The sequence below is a fragment of the Antedon mediterranea genome, chromosome 9 (assembly GCF_964355755.1).
Source record: "Antedon mediterranea chromosome 9, ecAntMedi1.1, whole genome shotgun sequence".
NCBI classification, from domain to species: domain Eukaryota; kingdom Metazoa; phylum Echinodermata; class Crinoidea; order Comatulida; family Antedonidae; genus Antedon; species Antedon mediterranea.
In genome coordinates, this window is record NC_092678.1 from 5,755,955 (window position 1) to 5,779,657 (window position 23,703).

The window sequence follows — 23,703 nt, forward strand, 5'->3', positions numbered from 1 at the left end:
TTTTAACCGATCATTATAGGAAAATCTATTCTAAACCTGAGGGTACAATTGATTCAACAACGTTATTGTACAGTATCTAAGTTATAAGTCAATTTAAATATTGAATAAGTAATCTTATTTAGTAACAGTGAGAGGTATTTGTCTGAATTATCATACCAGATGCAAAACCTTGCAAAGAAATTTAAAATACATTAGAAATTACTACAAATAGTGTACAGTATTGACAAGCCAAAACTACAAAACTGGTTTCCGTAATTCGGTTAGGAAGCAATTAATTATACATTAACTGAAGACAGCTAATTAGGTTGTCTTTATACCATATATGGAAACAGTTTAGGTAACAATTACTTTTTTGTTATTTAATAGTTATTGTAAGTGAATTATTTTTTGTCTTTGTTATTTAAGCAAAATCATTTGTTACCCATTTTTTTTACCAAAAGTCTACAACTTTATAAAATGGCATATTTTCTTCATCTCTATTTTTCATGTTTTGAGAGAAAATACTTTAAAGACACCTTCCCTACGTTTTTTAGATCTATTTTAAGATCACAAACTATATTTAATCTAAAAATAATACTATATGGTCCTATTGCGATAACTTTTTTCGTCTTTAAATGGTTAAAAATGTGAAAAATAAGTCGATTCTAATAATTATAGCGGCCCGCTATAAATCCCAAAATGCATTGCGCGCGGATTGATATTTCTGTTTTTCTTCTGTAATTCACCCACTTTTCGATCGATCGTGAGGCCAAAACAAATGGTTTTCCCCAATTTGTATCAACGAAGTCTGGCAAAAATAGAAAGAAAATTAATGCAGCAACTATACAACGTCAGGCTAGGTATATAGCTAGCTTACGATGTTCGTACGTTACCGATGTTTACCAGCTAGGCCTACAAAACTAGGCCTAAAAACCGTCCACGAGAGGTCAGTCGCCGCGAGCTACCTAGGTAGTGCATTTTTTCTCACTTTTTATCATAATTTAACATAAAACGTACATTTAAGACAAGGAATGACCTGGTTTAATGTTTTTAAAGTACATATGTATTGTTTTTACAAAACTTCACAAATAGTAGGGAAGGTGTCTTTAACATTCAACAATGACTTGTTACACTGAAACATAAAACACTATTCTAAAATTTATACTAGTGTTTAAACCGACACAATAAAAACTGCTCTGGAGAGTGGTACTAATCACATTAAGGACCTGATCATGCGCTTGTTAAAAATACCAATTACATTTTTATGCCAATGGGAAAGGTTACAGACAAAGTAACATTCACAGTGATTTGTTATGGTGCCGTAGGTAACATTAGACAGTTTAATTCCAACAATACTCATCTTGAGTAATTAATCACATGACATGCAACATGTGTGAAACACACCTATTTTGATCCTTTAGAATAAATGGGTTTACTTCAAACCTGAGCATACATTTTAAGGTAGTACAATGTTTAATCAGCAGCCATCCACTGAAAGTATGTTTCGTTCCAAGTTTACCAGCATAAACCAACGACAGACCCTATTCCGAAGGTATACACTTCTCAAGTTTACTTCATTACATTCATTTAGCAATAGCAGAAATTTATTATTTTATTTTTCACAGTTATTTGACACCAATGCAACACAAATCTGTCCATAGTTTTTTTTTCAGTATAAATATTGTACAGTACATGATGCCAACAAAAATATATGATGTTGATTATTTTTCTGTAAATAAAGTACAGTATGTTATAAATCTGAATATAACATCTGATGCATGGTGGTTTCAACTTTGTTGAGGTTATCATTACTACGCCCAGGAAGTTATACTTTATCAACACTGTAATCTCATAAAATGTTCTGCTTTTTTCGAGTTTTAAATCGGTTTAAGATTAACTAGAAACTAATAGCCCATCTGGTAGGGATATCAAATTGCAGGCTGTTATAGTTAGACATGTTTATCTAAAGAACAATCGTAGAAAAAGGATCAATAGAATATTCAGTATTATAATATATTGTTTAATCAGGCTACAAATTATGTCACATGATCTGTACTGTATATACCAATAGTTACCAAGCTGGAATAGCAATAATTTGAAAAACAGTGCTATAAATGTGAATCTTCCACTTGTTTAATTTTACTGTTAATATTATCATATGGAGAGTAGAATTCGTACAGAATCTGTTCTCCTATTCTAACTACTGGTTATTGGTGACCTACGGTAATACTTTATTAATTGGTCAGATGTTTGTCCTACTCTGACGTAATTGTACATTTGAAAAAGTTGCAACAAAATTTCCAAGTAATTCTCAGGCTGGACTAGAACCCACGACTTTCAGATCTGGCATTCCATACCTCTAGATCATTATTATTATTAGGAATTTATATAGATGAATTATCCCAAAAGTAATTGATATACTATTAATATCTTTTTTAAAAGTCATGCAAATTTAATTTTAGAATTATATATTTTAAATAGCATACATTTACCAAATTGAAGATAGTATCTAAACAAATTTTTAAAATTATACCATGCCATTGGCTGCCAGACTTTAGTTATTTAATGCAATGAACAAATAGCATTTCTGTTTTTATTAATTTTTTATTCATTCAAAATACATTATCAGAAATATAAACGTCAATATTACAAAGAATATTAAAGTCTTGAGTGAAGAATGTGGGCAATTTAACGCCTTTAAGCGTTGAATATTGCCCCAAGAGCGTCAGTTGCTAGGCACACTCCTTTGTTTTGATAGGAGTCATTAGCTCAGTCCCCACAGTCTTATTGAATTCAATTAAGTTGTCTGAGGTTCTGTTTCGGGAATATCAAATTGTTAATTGACAAAGAAAAAAAAATTGATGACCTGGTATGACTATATAAGGTATCCATTGTAATTTTCATCTAAAGGTTCATTTCTTCTTATTATTATTATTCATTATTATTATATCTTCACCCGAAATTACAAAGTTTTTTTATAGACAATTACAGATTTCACCGAAATCATAAATGGTTGTCCAACTTGTAATTAATACAAATGTTGAGAAACCAACAAGACTGGAAAAACATGACTGCGGAAGTTTATTCAAGCTGTGTCGTTTTAACATTGGATTTCATCGGTAACTAGGTAAGTAAAAATTTGCCAAATTATCTCCACAAAACCTCTAGTCCACCCAGTTGGTTAATTTGACCCAAAAAAGCTAATGCAATACATTAATATTACCCCAAATTGAATCTTATAAGATGAAATTATATGATTTCTACATACTTTTGTTGGCGTTGTAACCTGGACTGTTGTTTCTTGGCCTGATTCTGTTGTTTCTGTTTGAAAAAGAAACTACGTATGAATTATGAAATTTCAACATCATTTCGGCTGCTATATTGGATCTATGATGGCAGATAATGTTATAAAACTTCTCAGTAAAATTCAGGTTTTTTTGATACCCCATGGGTTGAGTAGAGAAAATGTGTACAAGCAACAAACGTACAAAAGATTTTATTTTTTTATTTATTTTTATTTATTTATTTTGATAGTGGTTTACACAGGCGTACAAACCAGGTCAATTTAAGAAACTGTAACAGTAATAATAATCTAATGTTTATTTTTAGAATGATAACATTGGAAGTCGGGACAACATATGGAAAGGAAATTGGGATAAGAAGAACTTGGTAAGATTATCACAAAAGGCCTATAAAAAAGATCACTTATCACTGATATTTTATTTTTATATATTTTTTCACTGGATTTTAAATATTTAATATTAAGTAAATTAGTAATGGCTAAGTGACATTAAAGAAACATGAACACTTTAGGCTACATGGGTTTTGCATGAACTCTCTGAGACTATTTTTAACTCCGTACCCTGGCAGTGGAGGCTACTGGCTCATCAGGCAAAAATTTAGATTGAAATCATGATTCTTTATCAGTTTTCTAAAATAATTAAAAAAAATTACCTTTTGGAATATTATCACCATTAGTTGTGAAATCTGGTTCTGCTGTGGAAACTGGTTCTGCTGTGGAAACTGGTTCTTCTGTTGAATCTGGCGCTGATGTGGAGTCAGGTACTGCTGTGGAAAATGGTTCTGCTGTAGAAAATGGTTCTGCTGTAGAATATGGTTCTGCTGTAGACACTGGTTCTGCTGTGGAAACTGGTTCTGCTGTGGAAACTGGTTCTGCTGTGGAAAATGGTTGTGCTGTGGAAACTGGTGCTGCTGTGGAAAATAGTTCTGCCGTGGAAACTGCTTCTGCTGTTGAAAATGGTTCTGCTGTCGAAACTGGTTCTGTTGTCGAAACTGGTGCTTCTGTTGATTCTGGTACTGTTGTCATTTCTTCTGGTTCATTTGTGGTCACATCAATTTGTGAAGGAGTTGTGAATTGTGGTGGTAAAGTGGTATCTAGATTCAATGTAGTTCCAAAAGATGTTGTTGAGTCTTCACTCTCTGTTGTCATTGATGATGCAGTTGTTAATTCTGGAGCGATAGTAGTTGCTACATCATTACTTCCTAAAGTAGTTGCCATCATAGGTGTGGTAGCTTCGATTTCTGATACTTTAGTTGTACTTGCATCATCAGACAGTTGTGTTGTCACAGACTCTGTTGTAACATGTGTTGAATCAGCAGTCGTTGTTTCAGCAGTTGTTGGCGCATCTGTTGTTTCATTTTCTGTCTCTGTTGTTTTGTCTTCTGAACTAGTAGTAGTGTCATCAGTAGTTCCATCAGGTGCTGTTGTTGCTAAATTTGACGTACTAGACTTTGAAGATGTTACAGATTCACTGGTGTCTGTTTCTGTTGTTTTGTCTTCTGAACTAGGGGAAGTTCCATCAGGTGCTGTTGTTGCTAAATTTGACGTACTAGACTTTGAAGATGTTACAGAATCACTGGTGTCTGTTTCTGTTGTTTTGTCTTCTGAAGTAGGAGTAGTGTCATCAGTAGTTCCATCAGGTGCTGTTGTTGCTAAATTTGACGTACTAGACTTTGAAGATGTTACAGATTCACTGGTATCTGTTTCTGTTGTTTTGTCTTCTGAACTAGGGGTAGTTTCATCAGGTGCTGTTGTTGTTAAATTTGACGTACTAGACTTTGAAGATGTTACAGAATCACTGGTGTCTGTTTCTGTTGTTTTGTCTTCTGAATTAGGAGTAGTGTCATCAGTAGTTCCATCAGGTGCTGTTGTTGCTAAATTTGACGTACTAGACTTTGAAGATGTTACAGATTCACTGGTGTCTGTTTCTGTTGTTTTGTCTTCTGAACTAGGGGTAGTTTCATCAGGTGCTGTTGTTGTTAAATTTGATGTACTAGACTTTGAAGATGTTACAGATTCAGTTTCTATACTAGTGGGTGTTACAGAGTCAGTTTGTGTATTTGTCACTAATGTTGTTCCTTCTGAAGATGCATAGCCAATTATAAGCAAAACTAAAAGGCATTTAACTGAAAGGAAGTCTGGAAAAAAAAGGAAGAAGATTAATTATTTATTGGTATCATTTGTTATTTTTTTATATTCTGTGATGAATACTGTCTGTAGTATGAACACGATAATTAATCTACCCAAAAAAAAAATGTATGGGGCTGGGCAGCAAAGTTAAAAATCTTACCTGCTTTCTCGTTGACATTTTAAGAAGTTTTATGTTAGAAAAGAATATTCTATTAAATTATAATTTAATATGTCACCTATATATTGTAATACAGATGTGTATGTATATACAGGAGTACGTTATGGCAATTTTAATCTACTATGCATATTGGAAGTTCTGTTTAAGTAACTGCTACTGAAGTAGTGACCTCATCAATTTGATCATGGAGTAATATTCCATTTGATTAATTAACCTTGATAATTAACACTTTGTTCAATTAATTATTAATGCTTAATTATCTGGCTTAATTGAGCAGAAATCTACAATAAACTACAAATAACAATGTCTGATGGATTTTTAGTTTTCTTCAGGAGTAGGTAAATCCAGGTAAAACTGATCATGAAAAGTGACTTAAAAGCAGTACTTTTGTTGTACAAAAAAACATTTTAAAAGGCATTCCTTCCAAGAAAAATAACTTATTATAGAAGGATATTTAAACTTTTCTATGCAAATATCATTTTAAATATTTTAGAATTCCATTGATAAGTCAGCTCTGGAAATATGACTTATTTGGACATAAATTGATATTTAAACTGTGCTAACTGCAACAGCATGCTTAGCATTGCTACAGGCTCCTGTCATAATCCCTATTTGATAATGTACAGATTAGGGGTCACAGCTAAACCCAGATTTTACTGGCTTACAAAAATATTTGAAGTAGAAATTTACATCCAATTAAAAAATGTTTAATTTTTCATCTAGGATTTTAAATTTTGATATTTGAAATAAAACGTCGAACGGCCGTAAATAAAAATGATTTATTTAAAATCATAGTGAAAAATGTGTTTATCGCATGATTAATCACTAAAATTTAATAGAAAAGTAGGCCTATATAATAAATATTTTACTTTATCTAATTATTGTTCATAAATGATAGGATTGTGTCATAAGAAAGAAGTGAAACACCTGCTTCAATCTGCAATTTGACATGACAATAGGAACAGAGTTCTGTATGGACAAAGACAGTTCCTGACATCAACAATGACAACAACAATTCACAATAGCCCTCAGCATTGCTTTCTTGCATTGCAGAAGTTTTTATGGCATTATTACAAATCTTAATAATACAAAAAATATAAAAATAGTTTATTACTCGTACATTCGTGACACTAAAATGAATGAATTATTTTTAAATAATTAGTTTCACGACTTTTTAGACATTATATTAAGTCTGGTTGCTATTTTACACACCTCAGAACATTCACGACTTGGATAATGATATAATAATTCTTTGCATTATTTTTAACTGAATGCAACCATTTTTTTTCCAGTAAATTTTAGTTTAAAAAAATCATGCAGCTCCAAAATTGATTTTTGTCCTCTTTAAATGTCTTAAAGGGGAGCTCCGGTTATAACATTTTTCTTGTTTATTATAAAATATACCCCTTGGCAACTACATTGATTAACCCACTTATTTTTCATCAACGAAATTTTATACTTTATACATTGAAGTTTATGGTTGTTTATATAAGGACCAGGATGTTGCGTTCAAATTTAAAGCTTCTAGTAGACAAACATTTAAGAGATTTCTCACAATCTTAACTATTTTAAAGAAAAAATAATTTTACTTATAATATAAAAAAACTACAAATTGCAATTAAAAAAAATATTCAGAAGACATAATTACGTTCAAGTTCAAGTTCAAGTTCAAGTTCAAATTTATTCACATAATGCAAACATATACAAAATATAAAAGATACAAGTGGATACGTAACATTAAGAAATAGACTAATGTCTAATAAACACACTGCAGTGAGTGAACACTATTTTAACAGGTTCAGTATATAATTAGACATGTATCTTGTGATAACATTATTCAAAATTACAATTAATACTTTGTAATAGAGTATATTCATAATTAATAAGGAAATTTGAATCCATTAAATTGATATTTGTTGTTAAAATAAACCACTCGTATTCTTTGGCTATTAAATTACTGTAATAATCTTTGCTTACAAACAAGTATCATAATATTAATAGTTTTTTTTTAAATATTAATAATATATGTATGGTAGCAGTAAACAGAAAGTAGTTAATTTACAGTTGAGTAAGGTGTCATGGTGCAATAATGATTGTACAGTATAACATTAAGCGTGTGGCCTGGTACAGAGAGTCACATGGCTCATGAGGCAATCAGGTGATGATTCGTTTTGGATTTCACGGCAAACAATTGTATCGTGAAAACAGAATAGTTAAATTCATTGTTGAATGAAAAGTATTTCACTTTTAAATCAGAAACCATTTAGGAATTTCACTTAAGTGGTATTTTCATTAGATCTGAGAATGTTTTACTTTACTTACTAAAGCATTTCCCTTTAGCTTTAGTACGAGATGAATATGGCCATAATATAATACCAATCACACACTTAAATTAAGTGATATATTTTCTTTAAACACCATTTCACTTAAGACAATAAAAGAATTTCTCTTAGGTGATATTTATTTTTTCTACCCTTTCGCCAGTGTGAATGTAGAATAAGGCCACAGAATTTCAGGTCAAGTTTGATTTACATTTTAAAAACATTTCCAGAATTTCAAACGTTAAATTGTTATAACTTTGTTCATTAAAATATCATTTGTATTAAAATCAAAGTATGTTTTAAGGAATTGGATTCTCAGTAAGCATACAACCTCAGATGACCTGTAAGAAACCGTCTACCAGTGTGATGCCTTATTAAACGCATCTGAGGTACACTTTAGGACAAACATCACCCCGGGACTCATAGACCCTTGTCTGCTTCTATTAATACAAGCTAGTTGATCATAACATGATTATGATTAACTCATAGACAAACAGGAATTTGGCAAAAGAGTATAACAAAAGGATTGAACTATGTCTTTGTCTATGTACTTTGATTCCTGTAAATCTATCAACTGGTAATATTAATGTGTTTGTTATTCCAAGAAGTCAAACCCACAATCATTATTAATATTTTAACAAATAATATCAACAATATTGTCTATATTTGCAGGTCAATATCAGCAATATAATATATACAGTATATATATATATACAGTATATATACAGTATATATACAGTATGTATATAAATCCAAAGGCAAATTACTGAAAAAATGACAATGCTGTGGGTATCACAGTATATATATATATATATATATATACTATCATTAAATATATAATAATTAAATAAATGCTATTTTTATCAATGTTGACGTTGGCAACAAGATAATTAAATCAAAATTAATTAATCCTGAGTTAACACTTTCTCTAATTCAAAGCTTGAAATTCAACTTTAGCAAATTTCGAGTAATTTTTCGTTATAAAACAAAAATAGCTATTTCTTACTGGTTTTAATTTGTGAAAATATATTTACTTTTAGTATTACTTTCTTATTCATTACTAGTTACCTTTATGTTCAGACCTTACATCTATGTAAAGTTACGTCAAACATGAAATTAAATGTGCATGTTACTTCTGATGAACATTCACAAAATGCTTTATAAGGCACATTACACCATTTTCAAAGTTTGTTTCGTTTATTTTCCACTCATTAAAATGAATTTAAACAAACACACATATAGAGTGTATAATATAGGAGTGGAAGTAGGGCCTACAGTAGATGCAAATTTGGTGGAAGTGAACAGTGGCGACCATGTTTAACTCATATTATTTGCTGGTGAAATAACTGTGCCTACACAATTCTAGTTCGCTAGCACGTATCCATTCCTTGTGTATGCAGTAATAGCATATTTACACCTAAGACTGTAGGAAGATTGAAGTAACTTAGTAACTTGTGATTATGCAATACAGCACTTTGCGTTTCTGCGTTGCGATTATAGTGGGAACCACGCTTTAATCATTGCCAAAAAGTGCTAAATTGGGCTGCTAATTTGTCTAGAATAAGATTTCTATAAATGTCTAGCCCTGCTAATAAATATACAGTACATTTTAGGGTATGACAGTTAAATGGGCAAAGGAAGAACAGCAATTTAGTTAATCCATTTTTTTCCCCACAAATAAATTTATTTATGATGCATTGCAACTCATAAAGTTACAACTCTTAAATAATTTGTAATAAAGAACAGTACTGTACTACATATTACTACACCCAACAGATTTATCTACTACCGTCAGCATCACAGGAGAATGATTGTATTAAACTGTACCACTTTGGAACCACACCCAAGACAAGGTGATTTTAAATAGGACAACATGTGCAGTGAAGGTTGCTCAATTCAATTTGTACAATACCTTACAAATGCTGGTACATCAAAACATGGTTCGTAGAAATTCATTGAACTTTGATGCAATTTAATTGACGTACTGTAAAAGGTAAATGACTTGATAGTATTGTACATGCGTTACTGTTTCTTGGTAACAAGTCTTCTCGCGATCCCCGGTCATCCAATATTACGAAACAATACATTCTACCCTTGGGGTCACGCTACATAGTTTAAACTTCCTCCAAATCAAGTTGAACACATTTTTTACATATGAATCTATGAATGAAATTGTTATAGGGTTCTTATTGGTCGATTCAGATGACCCATCTAGGTGACCTAAGGATGATTACTATATTATTGTTAGGCATTGTGTTACCTCAGCCAACTTTTAGTTAGGATCTACCATGTGATACAAACCCTGTAGGCTGTAGACATCAAATGGTTTAATATCATATTTTACAGTTTAAACATATATGGACATGATGATGTCACACCACTACCATATTTGGGTATATCACTCCCATATTTTGGCTAAAATAGCACTTCCAGTGTACTCATTCTCTACAGTTAAACTTCTCTTAGAATTTGGAAAGTTGACAAATATATTTTAAAGATCAGCTCTATTTGTCTGTTATAACTACAGAGAATCATCTACAGTATTGTGATTGCCAAGGACCATTTAAAATGTTTTTCCATGATTTATCGTGAAGTTTCTCTAAAACATTTAAACAGAAAATGTTGCGTCTGAATTTAGTATTGTATTAAGTCTTACATGTAGGACAATGATTTTCTTGTAAATTAGGCCATAACACTACACTTGTGAAATGGTAACAATGGATCTACAGAGGATAAAATTACATATCAAATTTGAGATAATTAATATACAAGATCAATAATTACAACCAATTATCACTTTCATGGTAAGGCCAAACATCTGAATGAAACCTAATTGTTTTAACAAATCTTAATCTTTTTTTCTTTCAAGTTACTTGATAACTTCAAATTTCTGTTATTCATGCCAAGAATTACCATAGCAACGTAAAAATCAACTTTTTGGTAAGTATGCAACGAAAAAGAGATGCTTCAACTCTGGAACATTTCGGCCCTGGATGTTTTTACCCAAACAGCTGGTATGTTTTGTCCCAATTTAGAGAGTTTTAGTTTTAAGGTGGTGATTGGGGACAGGGGGTTGGGAGGCGTCATAATTAGGAAATCCTAAGCAAGCAGCAACCTCAAACTTGGCATCAACTGAAAAAGTGCAATGCAATGTATTATTTATGGTATTGTACACATATAGGCCTACTGTAGCAGTATAATTAAATAGCAGGATGCTATTATTAGTTGATTACAATCATGATTTTATTCCATCACCAACCAGGATGTCTGCTTTTCACATTTCTAAGAAGATGTTCAATTTTTTATGAACTACAGTATGAATTCCTGCCATCTGGCTTTGAGATGGAGTTTATTCAGGAGGTATTACAATTGAGATTAACTGAATTAGTAAAATTAATGTTATCTACCGTAACACTAACAGTACAATATGTTTATGTGACATGATTTTTTTCTCTAGAAGAAAAAGTACAGTATTCTCATAAAAGTGCTGACAATGACATGGAGTAAAAAATAATAATAAAAATAGTTGGTGACCTTTACCAATAATTAGATGCAAGCACCCTACCAACCCTCTTTTACATCTATATCTATCTAGTAATCTACGACAAAATAATCCTTCTTTTAGTATGCCCATTTAATGATTGTCTATGTACAGTGGACACATATTTGAATCAACACTCTCCCATGTCTCAACTTTTTATGTGATTAATTCAGTAGGCCAAATTATGATTTTAGGGTATTTGATCTGTTTATAAGGGTGTGGAACCATTATATAGAGGTGTACTTATTTCACAACTGCGTAATTGGAATATCTTAGGATTGAAGGTATCTCATTGACCTATGACACTCGCATAAAAATGACACATGTTTAGAATTGGCTGTAATCTAGTCAAGTAAAACCAACTTAATTGAATTCTCGAGAGAAGGGTTTTCATTTATTTTAAACAGTCAAGCATGGTATGGAAGGCATGCAGATTACGATACTAAATGGCCGTATCACGTAGTTTAGGAAACAAAACAATGACTAAACTATACTGTTATTTTATATTCATGGGAAAGTAAATAATGATCATCAACACGCCAGGCATCAACAGCTTGCTGATAATATCAATGTACAACAATACCATTCATCTTTGTACGTATTGGTAGTAATTATTATAGAGTGGATTTTTTACCACACCATCATTAGTGATAATGGTGGTGCAATATTAACCCAATCAATTATTTGTAATGGTAAGTAATGTATTTTATATAATAAATCTGTTTATGTATGCATTTATAATCATTTTACTTGATAAATAAAAAGAAATATAAACAGTAAATAATTAATACAAAAGAATGGCTTGATTTATGAATATTTTTGTTATAGTCAAAGATCAATACAAAAAAAGGTCTGGTACAGACAGGGTCACCCGTCCCATGAAATGCTTGATGGAATTTTGTGGGGTCGAGCCATTACAATTCTTTCCTTAATTCATACATTGTATATACATTATTTTACAACTCCCTGGTATATATTAGTTGATATTGATGATATGCAGCAGAAACAGGGCCTATGAGTACGATCACCATATTTTGTTTTCTTGTGTGTATAGAACTGAGAATTTGTAGAGCTTTATTAGAGGTGATAAACTTTAAAAGGGAATCCTAGCTCCACAGAATTGTGAGGGTGGGGGAATGGGGGTGAGATATACTGTACTGTAATTATTACACACATGATATATGATTAATATGATTAACAGCAATACTTGGGCATATTGATGATGATTATTAAAAAAAGGAATGGACTACAAATATTTTAGTACTTCATATTAAGGGTCTAATAAATAGTAAAATTATTAATATCAAGTTTAGATATTTTGTTTAGTTAGAAGTGGAAATTAATTGCAATTTCAACCATGCTTAAACTTTTTAAATATCTGGGACATGTAAACAACATAGCAATATAGACAGGTTATAATAATTAATATATTATTAATAGGCCTGCAGCATTTAATATAAAAATATTCAAATTTATATAATATATAAAATAATGTATGTAGAAGAATCAATGAAATGCACTTCAACTCCTTTCATATAAATAATTAATAGCAAGTAGGCCATGAGTACATTTTGAAATATAAACACTTTTGATAAGTTATCAAGTGATGCAACAACAAAAACAATACGAATATTGGAATATCGTCATATTGAGGTCAAACAAAACAAGACAGCATGTTGAGAGGATCGACGACCACCCGATGAGAGGTAGTCTGAACGTCAACGACTTGAAGTCTTCCGACTAATCACATTAAAACAGGTTTTGGTTACTATGTGATTCGTGAAGCTAAATTTTAAATGATAAAGAATTTAATTAATAGCCTAGTTAAAGAAAATTTATGAATTCAAAACTTACATAAATATCGCGAAGAATGCATTATGCTGACAATCTGCACCGAAGGATCAGAGGATGATAAGCAACTTCCGTGCTCGCTTCTTTTCCACAGCTGAACTTATTGATTGGATAAAATTAATCCGTCATCGGTGGTACCACCACACTTTGAAAAAAAAGATGCAACGATAATCCTATGGATGTAAATAAAATCCTAAGAAATCAGAACACAAAAGAGGTTTAGTCAAATTGGTAACATGAATTAATCCAACTTCGTAGGCCTATACCGTCTCTAGTGTGTTCCCGCGAAATGAAAGAGCACTAACAAACTGCACAGCACAGCATGCTGCGCCAAATTAAAACAGGAGCGATATAGCACGATGGTTCTTTCTGATTGGTTAATATTCAACCAATCCGAATACAGAATACTAGTGTATAGGCCTAAAGTATTACGTAATATTATTATTACTTGTTAGTTATCCAAGCAAGCCTGCGGATAATTTTATTTAACAATTATGTCATTTCAACAATATTTCAAGAGGGTGGTCCATCCAGCCGAAGCTGATCATTAGGGACCTTAAAAAATACAAAATGGCAACATAAACATTCAATTAAAATAAATATAATTTATAATATAAAGATACAAAAAAATAAAATAAAGCACAAAAAAAATAGAATACAAAATAAGATAATTAAATTAAATTAAATTGGCCATCTCAGAATAAAGGATAGGAAAAAGGAATTGAGCAAAAATTTGAAGGAAGAATAAGATGAAGCAAGTCGGATATCTAAAAAAAGAGAATTTTAAAAATTGGAGCATTAAAGCTAAAAGACTGTTTGAAATGTTTCAAGTAAGGTCTGTGTATAAGGAGATCACCATTAGTGATCTGCCGTGTGGCCATTCAATTGAGAGACAGACTAAGGAGCAAGGTTATGGAAAGCTTTAAAAGTAAGACAGCCAAGTTGATGTCGATATGTTTGGAAGAGAAAGGGTATTAGCAATGATGAAGTGAAAAGAAGTTAAATGAGTTGTAGGAGGAAGATGGAGAAGGATACGAATCGATTTAAGATAGAGATTTCTCAATTATTTTAATTTCACGTACGGTATCTACCCTGTCGGTCCTACTAGGTCTAGATCTATCTAATCATGGAGGTATGATCTAATCTATCTACAAACATTGTTTTAATCATTTTGAACAACACAACCACAACAGTAATGCCGTCGACAACATGCGTATGCGCGTAAAAGTTCTCACAAATTAGCATATTTGAAGATTAAATAATAATTTTATAGGCTACAGTATTGCGTTATGTCCACTATTGTAGTTGATAGTAGCCCTATTTGCTGAAACCATCCTAAGAATTTTTTCATTCACGATTGTATATTAATTCATTGTTAAATTTATATCTTAACCACAGAGTATTTCCAAGATGATATCTCATTGACTAGATAATATGGAGGTACGTTTGTATTGCATTGTTTTGTTTTTTAAACTAAATGAACGAACAAAGTATTTGAAAGAAAAATAAGTTTATTTGATTAGATTTTGATTTGAAAATCATCATAAAAAATACATATACAAAGTGAAATACGGACATTACAAATAATACATTTATAACAGATTTTCCAGGATAGCCCAAACAGCTTATTAGCTTATTTCTATTGGGACCCTTTTACAGCCTAAAATAAAAAATATAAAAGTTACAAAGTATTTCTTTAAACATGTAAATATAACAAAAACAATAATATAATAAAACAAGTTAAATTAAAAGACTATGATTGACTTATAGTTAAAGCGATTTATGAATAAAATACAATGGAGCCAAGTGATAGAATTTATTTTATTTCAACAGTATTTTAGCTGAAGCTGATCATTATGGACCCTCACAAAAATACAATATGACGAGAAATACATATGTAACAATAACAATTAAATTAAAATAAATAGAATGTATTAATTATTAATTATTGCATCATTCGTCTTCATTTGTACAAATTAATACTCTTTTAGTTGATGTGTATTTTTTTTAATGCATCTCTATTCGTTTTGAAACGTTATATTAATAGGGTGCTCCGTATATCCTGCCATTATTGGGAATAAAGCAGATGTCGCCGCATGCAAATCTGAAAGTGCTGTTTTTTGCGGGAAATTTGAAAGCTTTGTACGACGAGGGATTAAACAAACTGACATTTTGATTATGGCCTAGCATGGTAGCCGGCGTTTTGGAGAAAACAAACAATATATAATGTTTTGCCGGTTAAATGACTTAATTCCCAGTAAATAATCTACCAGTTGAACTTAATGCTAAAGAAGATTTCCTCGGATGAGGATCTTCACATGGAATTTTTGCTTGTAAGTAGTGTAAATAAGTTATTCCTACATTATGTACATGCTATGGATGGAATTAAATGAACCGTGCTTAAGTTGCAAAATACACCTTGTCTACTGTTGTGTTCTAACCCCCTCCCATTTTAGATATTTTTCGGCCTTCGGTGGATGGTTAAACTTTTGACCATTTATAACCAAAGAGCAACGATATAATAGAAATAGGTGACAGCAGAAGAATTGTACGAGCTGCAGATAGGCCGATCAAAATGGAGAGAATAGAGGACAGCAGACTTGTAGGAGCTGCAGATAGGCCGATCAATATTGAGAGAATAGAGGACAGCAGACTTGTTGGAGCTGCAGATAGGCCGATCAATATGGAGAGAATAGAGGACAGCAGACTTGTAGGAGCTGCAGATAGACCGATCAATATGGAGAGAATAGAGGACAGCAGACTTGTAGGAGCTGCAGATGGACCGATCAATATGGAGAGAATAGAGGACAGCAGACTTGTAGGAGCTGCAGATAGACCGATCAATATGGAGAGATTAGAAGACAGCAGACTTGTATGAGCTGCAGATAGACCGATAAATATGGAGAGAATAGAAGACAGCAAACTTGTAGGAGCTGCAGATAGACCGATAAATATGGAGAGAATAGAGGACAGCAGACTTGTAGGAGCTGCAGATGGACCGATCAATATGGAGAGAATAGAGGACAGCAGACTTGTAGGAGCTGCAGATAGGCCGATCAATATGGAGAGAATAGAAGACAGCAGACTTGTAGGAGCTGCAGATGGACCGATCAATATGGAGAGAATAGAGGACAGCAGACTTGTAGGAGCTGCAGATAGGCCGATCAATATGGAGAGAATAGAAGACAGCAGACTTGTGGGAGCTGCAGATAGACCGATCAATATGGAGAGAATAGAAGACAGCAGACTTGTAGGAGCTGCAGATGGACCGATCAATATGGAGAGAATAGAGGACAGCAGACTTGTAGGAGCTGCAGATAGACCGATCAATATGGAGAGAATAGAGGACAGCAGACTTGTAGGAGCTGCAGATAGACCGATCAATATGGAGAGAATAGAGGACATCAGACTTGTAGGAGCTGCAGATAGACCGATCAATATGGAGAGAATAGAGGACAGCAGACTTGTAGGAGCTGCAGATAGGCCGATCAATATGGAGAGAATAGAGGACAGCAGACTTGTAGGAGCTGCAGATAGGCCGATCAATATGGAGAGAATAGAGGACAGCAGACTTGTAGGAGCTGAAGATAGGCCGATCAATATGGAGAGAATAGAGGACAGCAGACTTGTAGGAGCTGCAGATAGACCGATAAATATGGAGAGAATAGAAGACAGCAGACTTGTAGGAGCTGCAGATAGATCGATCAATATGGAGAGAATAGAAGACAGCAGACTTGTAGGAGCTGCAGATAGATCGATCAATATGGAGAGAATAGAAGACAGCAGACTTGTAGGAGCTGCAGATAGACCGATCAATATGGAGAGAATAGAAGACAGCAGACTTGTAGGAGCTGCAGATAGATCGATCAATATGGAGAGAATAGAAGACAGCAGACTTGTAGGAGCTGCAGATAGACCGATCAATATGGAGAGAAATAGAGGACAGTAGACTTGTAGGAATCAATCAGTCGGCAGATTAAAAAATGTTAATAATAAAATACAGGCCCGTAGCCAGGGAGGTTTTATCCCTCCCCGCTTTACAGCGAATACCCTTAACCGCACTGCGAACCCTCATCCGCGACATGCCCAATACCTCACCCCATCTCTTAAAATCTTCCAAACACGTGCCCCACAGTACAAAAGGTTATTCGTAAATTGAATAATTTGTAAACTCGTTTGTGAATAATTCATAACCTTCTAGCTACTAGCGATACGTGTCTATAAATGTCTCCGATTTTCACCTGAAAAATAAATACGAAGTTTTGGTCCCTGATGTAACGTGACATTGCCGCGTATATCGTACTCACACAGTGAGCTGGGACATGAACGGTTCGTGCAAAGGACACCGCCAGACAACCGCGTACCTTGTTTAGATCTCTGGCAGTCTGCATGCATAAAGTATATATATATATATATATATCTAATTCCGACGTACATAAAAAATGGAACGATGCGGTTACCGACAGTATTTATGTGTGGCTATGAAGTATAGTGTATCATCTTTATAGAGGATTATAGTGAATATTAATATTAATATGACTGTGGTAATAATGTTCAGCACATTGAGAGCTTGCTTATATGTGCTATATAAGAATGAACTATTATTATTATTATTATTATTTTACACTAATAGTGTATAATATCTATGGTATCATGTACTGTGGTTTACATTACATCCGATTATATTTCTCTACAGCTCAGTATGTCTGTCGGTCGGTAAACACTAACTTGTATATGGCCTTGATATCAGTTTCATCTAGCTAAGTCAATTCTTCACAGTATATATTCCATGGCCAGGAATCGATGTGGTTATGTTTTCACGGTGCGCAATAAAAAATTACGCGGTCTACGCACGATTTAATGAAATCACGTTTGTAATCATATCTTCACAAGCATGAATAACAATTAAATAAAATTTGGTACTCATAAATTTCAGGGCATAAATCATCATGGCAATACAATTACGTGCGTAGCGCATGTAACGCATGCGACGCGCTTAAAATTTTCAACATTTTCAACATTTATTTTCAATGAAATAAGAGTACGTTTCAGGCAATTTTAGACGTTTAAAAAAATGCACTTTTCTTTAATAATATCATCATGTTTGATTCACTTTTCAACTCAACATTACTTTATACTAGCACGTGTAAATTAAAAAAATATAAATGTTTTTAAACATTTTTAAATATGTTCAGCAATTTTGGTCGGTCGGTCGGTAAACACTAACTTGAGCACGCGACTGCAGCCATCTATATGGCCTTGTTTTCTAGGAACTAGCCGATACGTACTCAACTGTATCAATACCATCTATTTACATTGATATATTTAATTTCCTCAACAAATTGCTGTAAATAAATATAGATAAAGCTATAATAAGCATTGAATTTGCCTTCTCCTCCAATGTGAGGCTTTTTCCCTTAGACGTTAGTTCCGCATTGAACTTGAACGCAAAACAAAATACCGAATGAATGATCAAACGATCGGCGGTTCCGCATAGAGCAGCACAACAACAAAGGAGATGCGTAAAAATACGCGAAAAATTGAGTAGCATTTATTATATGTTATCTATTAATAAGTTATGTTAAAGTTGAACCTTTAATAAAAATGTCCTAATATAATATTAATTGTACATAATTGTCAGTAAAACAAGTATATTGCATTTGCATTTAATTGTCATTGGTTCACAAATAAAAACAAAGCCATTTTACACTGCAGTCGCGCGTGCGCAGATTTGAGTTAGTGTCTACCGACCGACCAACCGACCGATAATGAGGTATAGAGTCGCGTTGCACGCACTTGACTAAAGAGAGTCGGAGAACGTCGCCATAATACCATAAATAAAACATCCTAGGCCTACTGTATTGGTTACGGATGGAATTTTGTTAGAAATAAATACAACAGTAGGCTCATTAATAAACAAAATATAATCTGATAAATAAAATTAATATTGTGAGAGAAAATTGGAATGAAAAATTTATGAACAAGAAAAGCCTACAATCTAAGTGTATAGGCCTCTGACGTCTGTAAAAAAACTTATTTTACAAAAAGACACAAAAAAACACAAAAAAACCCGTAACTGACACAATTTGACTGTTTTTTGATTGAATTTACAATTTTCAGTAAATAAAACAGAAAGAAATGTGTTAAAACACAATATTGTGTATTATATTATGTGACGAGGCATTCGTGGAAATATACAAACGGACGGCTTTATTCCAATTGTTGTTTATAGGAGGCGTTTAATCGAATAAAAACGGTACGTAGCTGTACAGTAGTACGATCCAGGTGTATTGTTTCCGCTCCTTCCGGTATGATAATGATACAACACGTCAAGCACACATACAGGTGGTGTGGTGAGGCGCGGCATACTGATTTCGCTTCTTCCGGTATGTTATACAACACACGCACACATACAGGTGGTGTGGTGAGGCGCGGTGTAATGATATCGCTCCTTCCGGTATTGTACAACACACGCACACATACAGGTGGTGTGGTGAGGCGCGGTGTACTGATATCGCTCCTTCCGGTATGTTATACAACACACGCACACATACAGGTGGTGTGGTGAGACGCGGTGTAATGATATCGCTCCTTCCATATACAAAACGCACACACGCAGGTGGTTCGATCTACCGACCACATATGGACAGAAGACGATGGAAGTGGTGGCCTATAATTTTGAACTGTAGCCTATAGTATCCTTGTGAGTAGCGCCTGAGAGTATGCCTAGCATCAGAGAGTATCGCCTATTCTGATGTGCATACATAAAAGCTAAAATAATATTACCTAGCATTAATTATATCACTCTGTGGTCTGAGCTCTCAAGGTGCAGGAGAGGCCTATGCTCACAGGTAGGAGCGCTTGTACTTGGAGAGGTAGGCTACGACGTAGAGGTAGGCTTACAGAAACATGCCTATAATATCGAACTGTGACCTACCGTTGAGTAGCGCCGGAGAGTAGCGCCTAGTACCCGACAGTAGTTCGCAGATTATTTTGTTCCTGGCAATACCCCTCATCGATGATGTGGCAACGCAGTCCCATTATTTTCTCGTTCTTCTCGGAGGTGCACTTCAGAGGTAGCGCTTGATGGTACGCGCTCATGCGGTAGGTCCGACTTAGCGGTAGGCATACATCGCTCAGATGGTCACAATTCGTTGGAAATCGCTCCAAAAGAAAATATTGCGCCGTGGGACATCGCTCTGAAAATTGCACCAAGGTATATTGCTCGCCATTTAGGCATAATTTTTAAATAATTTAATTTAATTTACCACCTCCCCCCCCCACCCCTTTAGCGTATTCTAATGGTTCTCATGTCCTTGCACAAGTATCTTATGCATTTTGTGAGGGTTGGGGACAACTTTTGTGTTATGGAAGCCCTTGACCACTTGTTGAATAATATGTTTTAAAAAAGGTCTTTTCCTCTGCAAGCTCTTCTTCCTCTGCCAGCTCTTCTTCCTCTGCCAGCTCTTAGGTGGCAGTTATTTGTTTGGTCCACATGTTGTCCTATCTTCTTGCTAGTTAATTTGCCCATTTTGCCATTGTCTCTTTGACTTGGATAATTTCCTTTCTTGTGCTTTGTCTTTTTGACACCAAGCATTTATCTTAATTCATTTTTCTTCATGAATTAACAAGTTTTGTTACAAAAATGTGATTTAAACATTCTTAGATGACAAAAACTGGACTGTAAAAAATGTCTATAGGCCTACTGTGTATTTTCTTTATTAATTTTAAATCTATTTAGTTTTAAAAAACTGTATTGCTTGATTTGTAGGATTGTGTAAAATGAAAAAATACACTATAGTGATATGTTGTGTTGAGACAACACATAATAAACATGAAATTATGAAAATCTTTAAAAAAAAAGAAAAAAGTCTTGTTTTATAGAAAATAAGGTAAAGCCAGTTAATGATTTTGATTCTCAAACATTGCTTTATCATTCTCTGTCATGTGATCAAGCATTTGTCGTTCAATTGTGCTTTGTAAAGTAAAAAGTCTTTGTTCTTGAAAGAAAAGTTTTTAAATGTACTGCAAAACAATGATAATTGTTCTTTGTAAAGTAACAATTTTTAGTCTACAGCTCACTATATGGCCTTTTTTGTTCTCGTTTTTTAAATGTACTATAAAACAGTTTTTGAATATTATACGAACATTGATAAGTAAATGATCCATACCATCCTGGCAACCATCATTTCAAAATTATGTCTCACAGTCACAAATATAGATCGATACTTGCAAAAACTAAAAGGTCACCAATCTGCACAATTAATGAAGCATGTTTACGTATGTACTTCTCCAAAACCTTCAAATACCAGAATAGTTTTTACCAACCCCCCGAAACCAGTTCTAGAAGTACCGGGATGGTGTCCGGCGGGGGATAGTTTCACCATGTAGTTTAAGTTCTCATTTATTTGTTTTTAGTCAAACCGTTCATTTACTTAAAATACAAGAGCAATCAGAGGTTGCATAGCTTACAACAGACAAACAAAAAACAAATAAATATCGCAGAAATATAGAAAATAGAGGTAATCATGTGAAAAACACATATTCGAGTTTGATTTAAAAAAATAAAATGAAAAGAATTATAATATTATTGCACACAGACACTGTCAAACAAAAAAGAAATTGCTCCAATATTCACCACAGCAAAACGTTTTTCTATTAAAACCATGCAATTGGTTTCAAATCCTCTGACTATCTATAAAGTAATGTTTGATACATTTTGTCGACAAGGTTTATATGTCACAGTATTCAACTAGAAAGTATTCAATCGATTACATATAGCTCGTTGGCGGAGGTAAATTAAATTCAAACCTATAAAATGTCAGTTATTGGTAGCCTAGCCTACATCATTCGCTGTTGCGCTTCTTGCTTGTCCATTAGCCAATCACCACTTTTCTATGGCTGTCCGTGCTTGTGCATTAGCCAATTGCCAATCGCCAATATCATTTTTCTTAGCCTGTTGTTTATTACAAAAGTTTTAATCCAGTAAATTATTTTGATTCAGTCCTCTACCTTTTGGATTTAGCGCTTGATTTACTTCCCAGACTGTTGTCCATTTCTCCATCATTCTATGTTGGATGTACCCGTTCTTCTCTTCATAACTCTTCTGTAACTATGCTGCCCTTCTGTAACTATGCTGCCCAAATAGTTATAGGTCTTTCTGTTTTTATATTTTACCTCTTTTTCTTCTTTTGCCGTTGTCATTCATTTTGCCTACCTTTTGTCCTCACTTCTTGCTAGGTGACCTGTCCAAACATATCTGCATTTCATCTCCAAATTTTTTTTTTTTTCGCGAATGTCTTATTCCATGTGCAGTAACAAGTTGTTATCACTTGGAAATTCTTTGATTTAATAAGTAGGGAAATAAATTTCAATGCTTTCTATATTTAGAGCTACATTAGTCGGACCATCAAAATGAATACAGGCGCATGGTCATGAAATGGTTCCTAACACTAACTTAAACACTTAATATACCTAGCTATGAGCATGCTCCTGTCTTTTTGACACTCCGAAAAAATGTCTCTGTCAGCATTGTTTATCTGTATAAATTATTATATAATTATTTAAACTATATAAGCGGAACACCACAGGCAGAACAAATTTAAACAGCCTGGTGATATACTGAAAATGTATTAATTAATTTGAAACGATAAGATAAGAAAATCTGTGAGAATGAGAAAAAGTCGACTTTTCTCATTCTCACTGATTTCGTCATCTTATCGTTGCCAATTATATATATATCATATACAGTATAATTTTTTATTTTAATCCTTTTGCCTTCCGTTAAGGTACATTTTTTCCCCCCAATTCTTTTAGATAATATGGGAGAAAAAAAAATCGTGATAGCGTAAAAAGTACTGGCCCCTAGTATGTTAAATAGATTTAAAGAATACATTTTTTTTCTGCCTTTACCCTGTCTAGATATTGCCTGGCATATCCATAGACACTTACAGGTATGCCAAACATTGTTTTTAATAGCATCATCGTTTAGTATGATGTTTTTTTTTTACAGCACCTTCTGTGGTTGCTTACAAAAATTATCCCAGTAAGAGTAGTTACTAATTTTAAAAAAGTACTTCAAAAAAAGTACTACCCTATGTTTGTTTTTTCAAGTAGCCTGACATCCCCTCAGTGAGGGCACTGTCTTTTATTAAACCAATGGCAACGGTCCCCTCCTCTTTTCATAATCTCGCTAATTTTTCTTATCTAATACTATCAATTCTTTCACCCTTTAGTTACTGCATCGGTAACTAAAGTCTTCCAGTTCCCCTTGGCCTTAATGCCATCATAATGTTCTTTCAATGTTCATTATATCTGTTTTTCTTATCCAATACAATCAATTCAATCGATGACAATGGTCCCTTCTGGTTTCCCCTGGCCTTAATGCCATCATAATGTTCTT

General features: G+C 33.4%; 1 protein-coding gene across 1 annotated transcript in view; it reads right to left on the reverse strand.

Annotated features, from left to right (window-relative positions):
• Positions 1–13,593, reverse strand: part of LOC140058836 (uncharacterized) — a 31,638-nt gene extending 18,045 nt beyond the window's left edge. The window contains exons 1-3 of the mRNA XM_072104587.1: positions 13,305–13,593; positions 3,934–5,418; positions 3,248–3,300 (exon numbers count right to left, since the gene is read on the reverse strand). Of these exons, the coding sequence (XP_071960688.1) occupies positions 3,248–3,300; positions 3,934–5,418; positions 13,305–13,326 (1,560 nt within the window). The 5' untranslated portion in view covers positions 13,327–13,593. The remainder of the gene's footprint in view (positions 1–3,247; positions 3,301–3,933; positions 5,419–13,304) is intronic.
• Between the last annotated feature and the right edge of the window lie 10,110 nt (positions 13,594–23,703).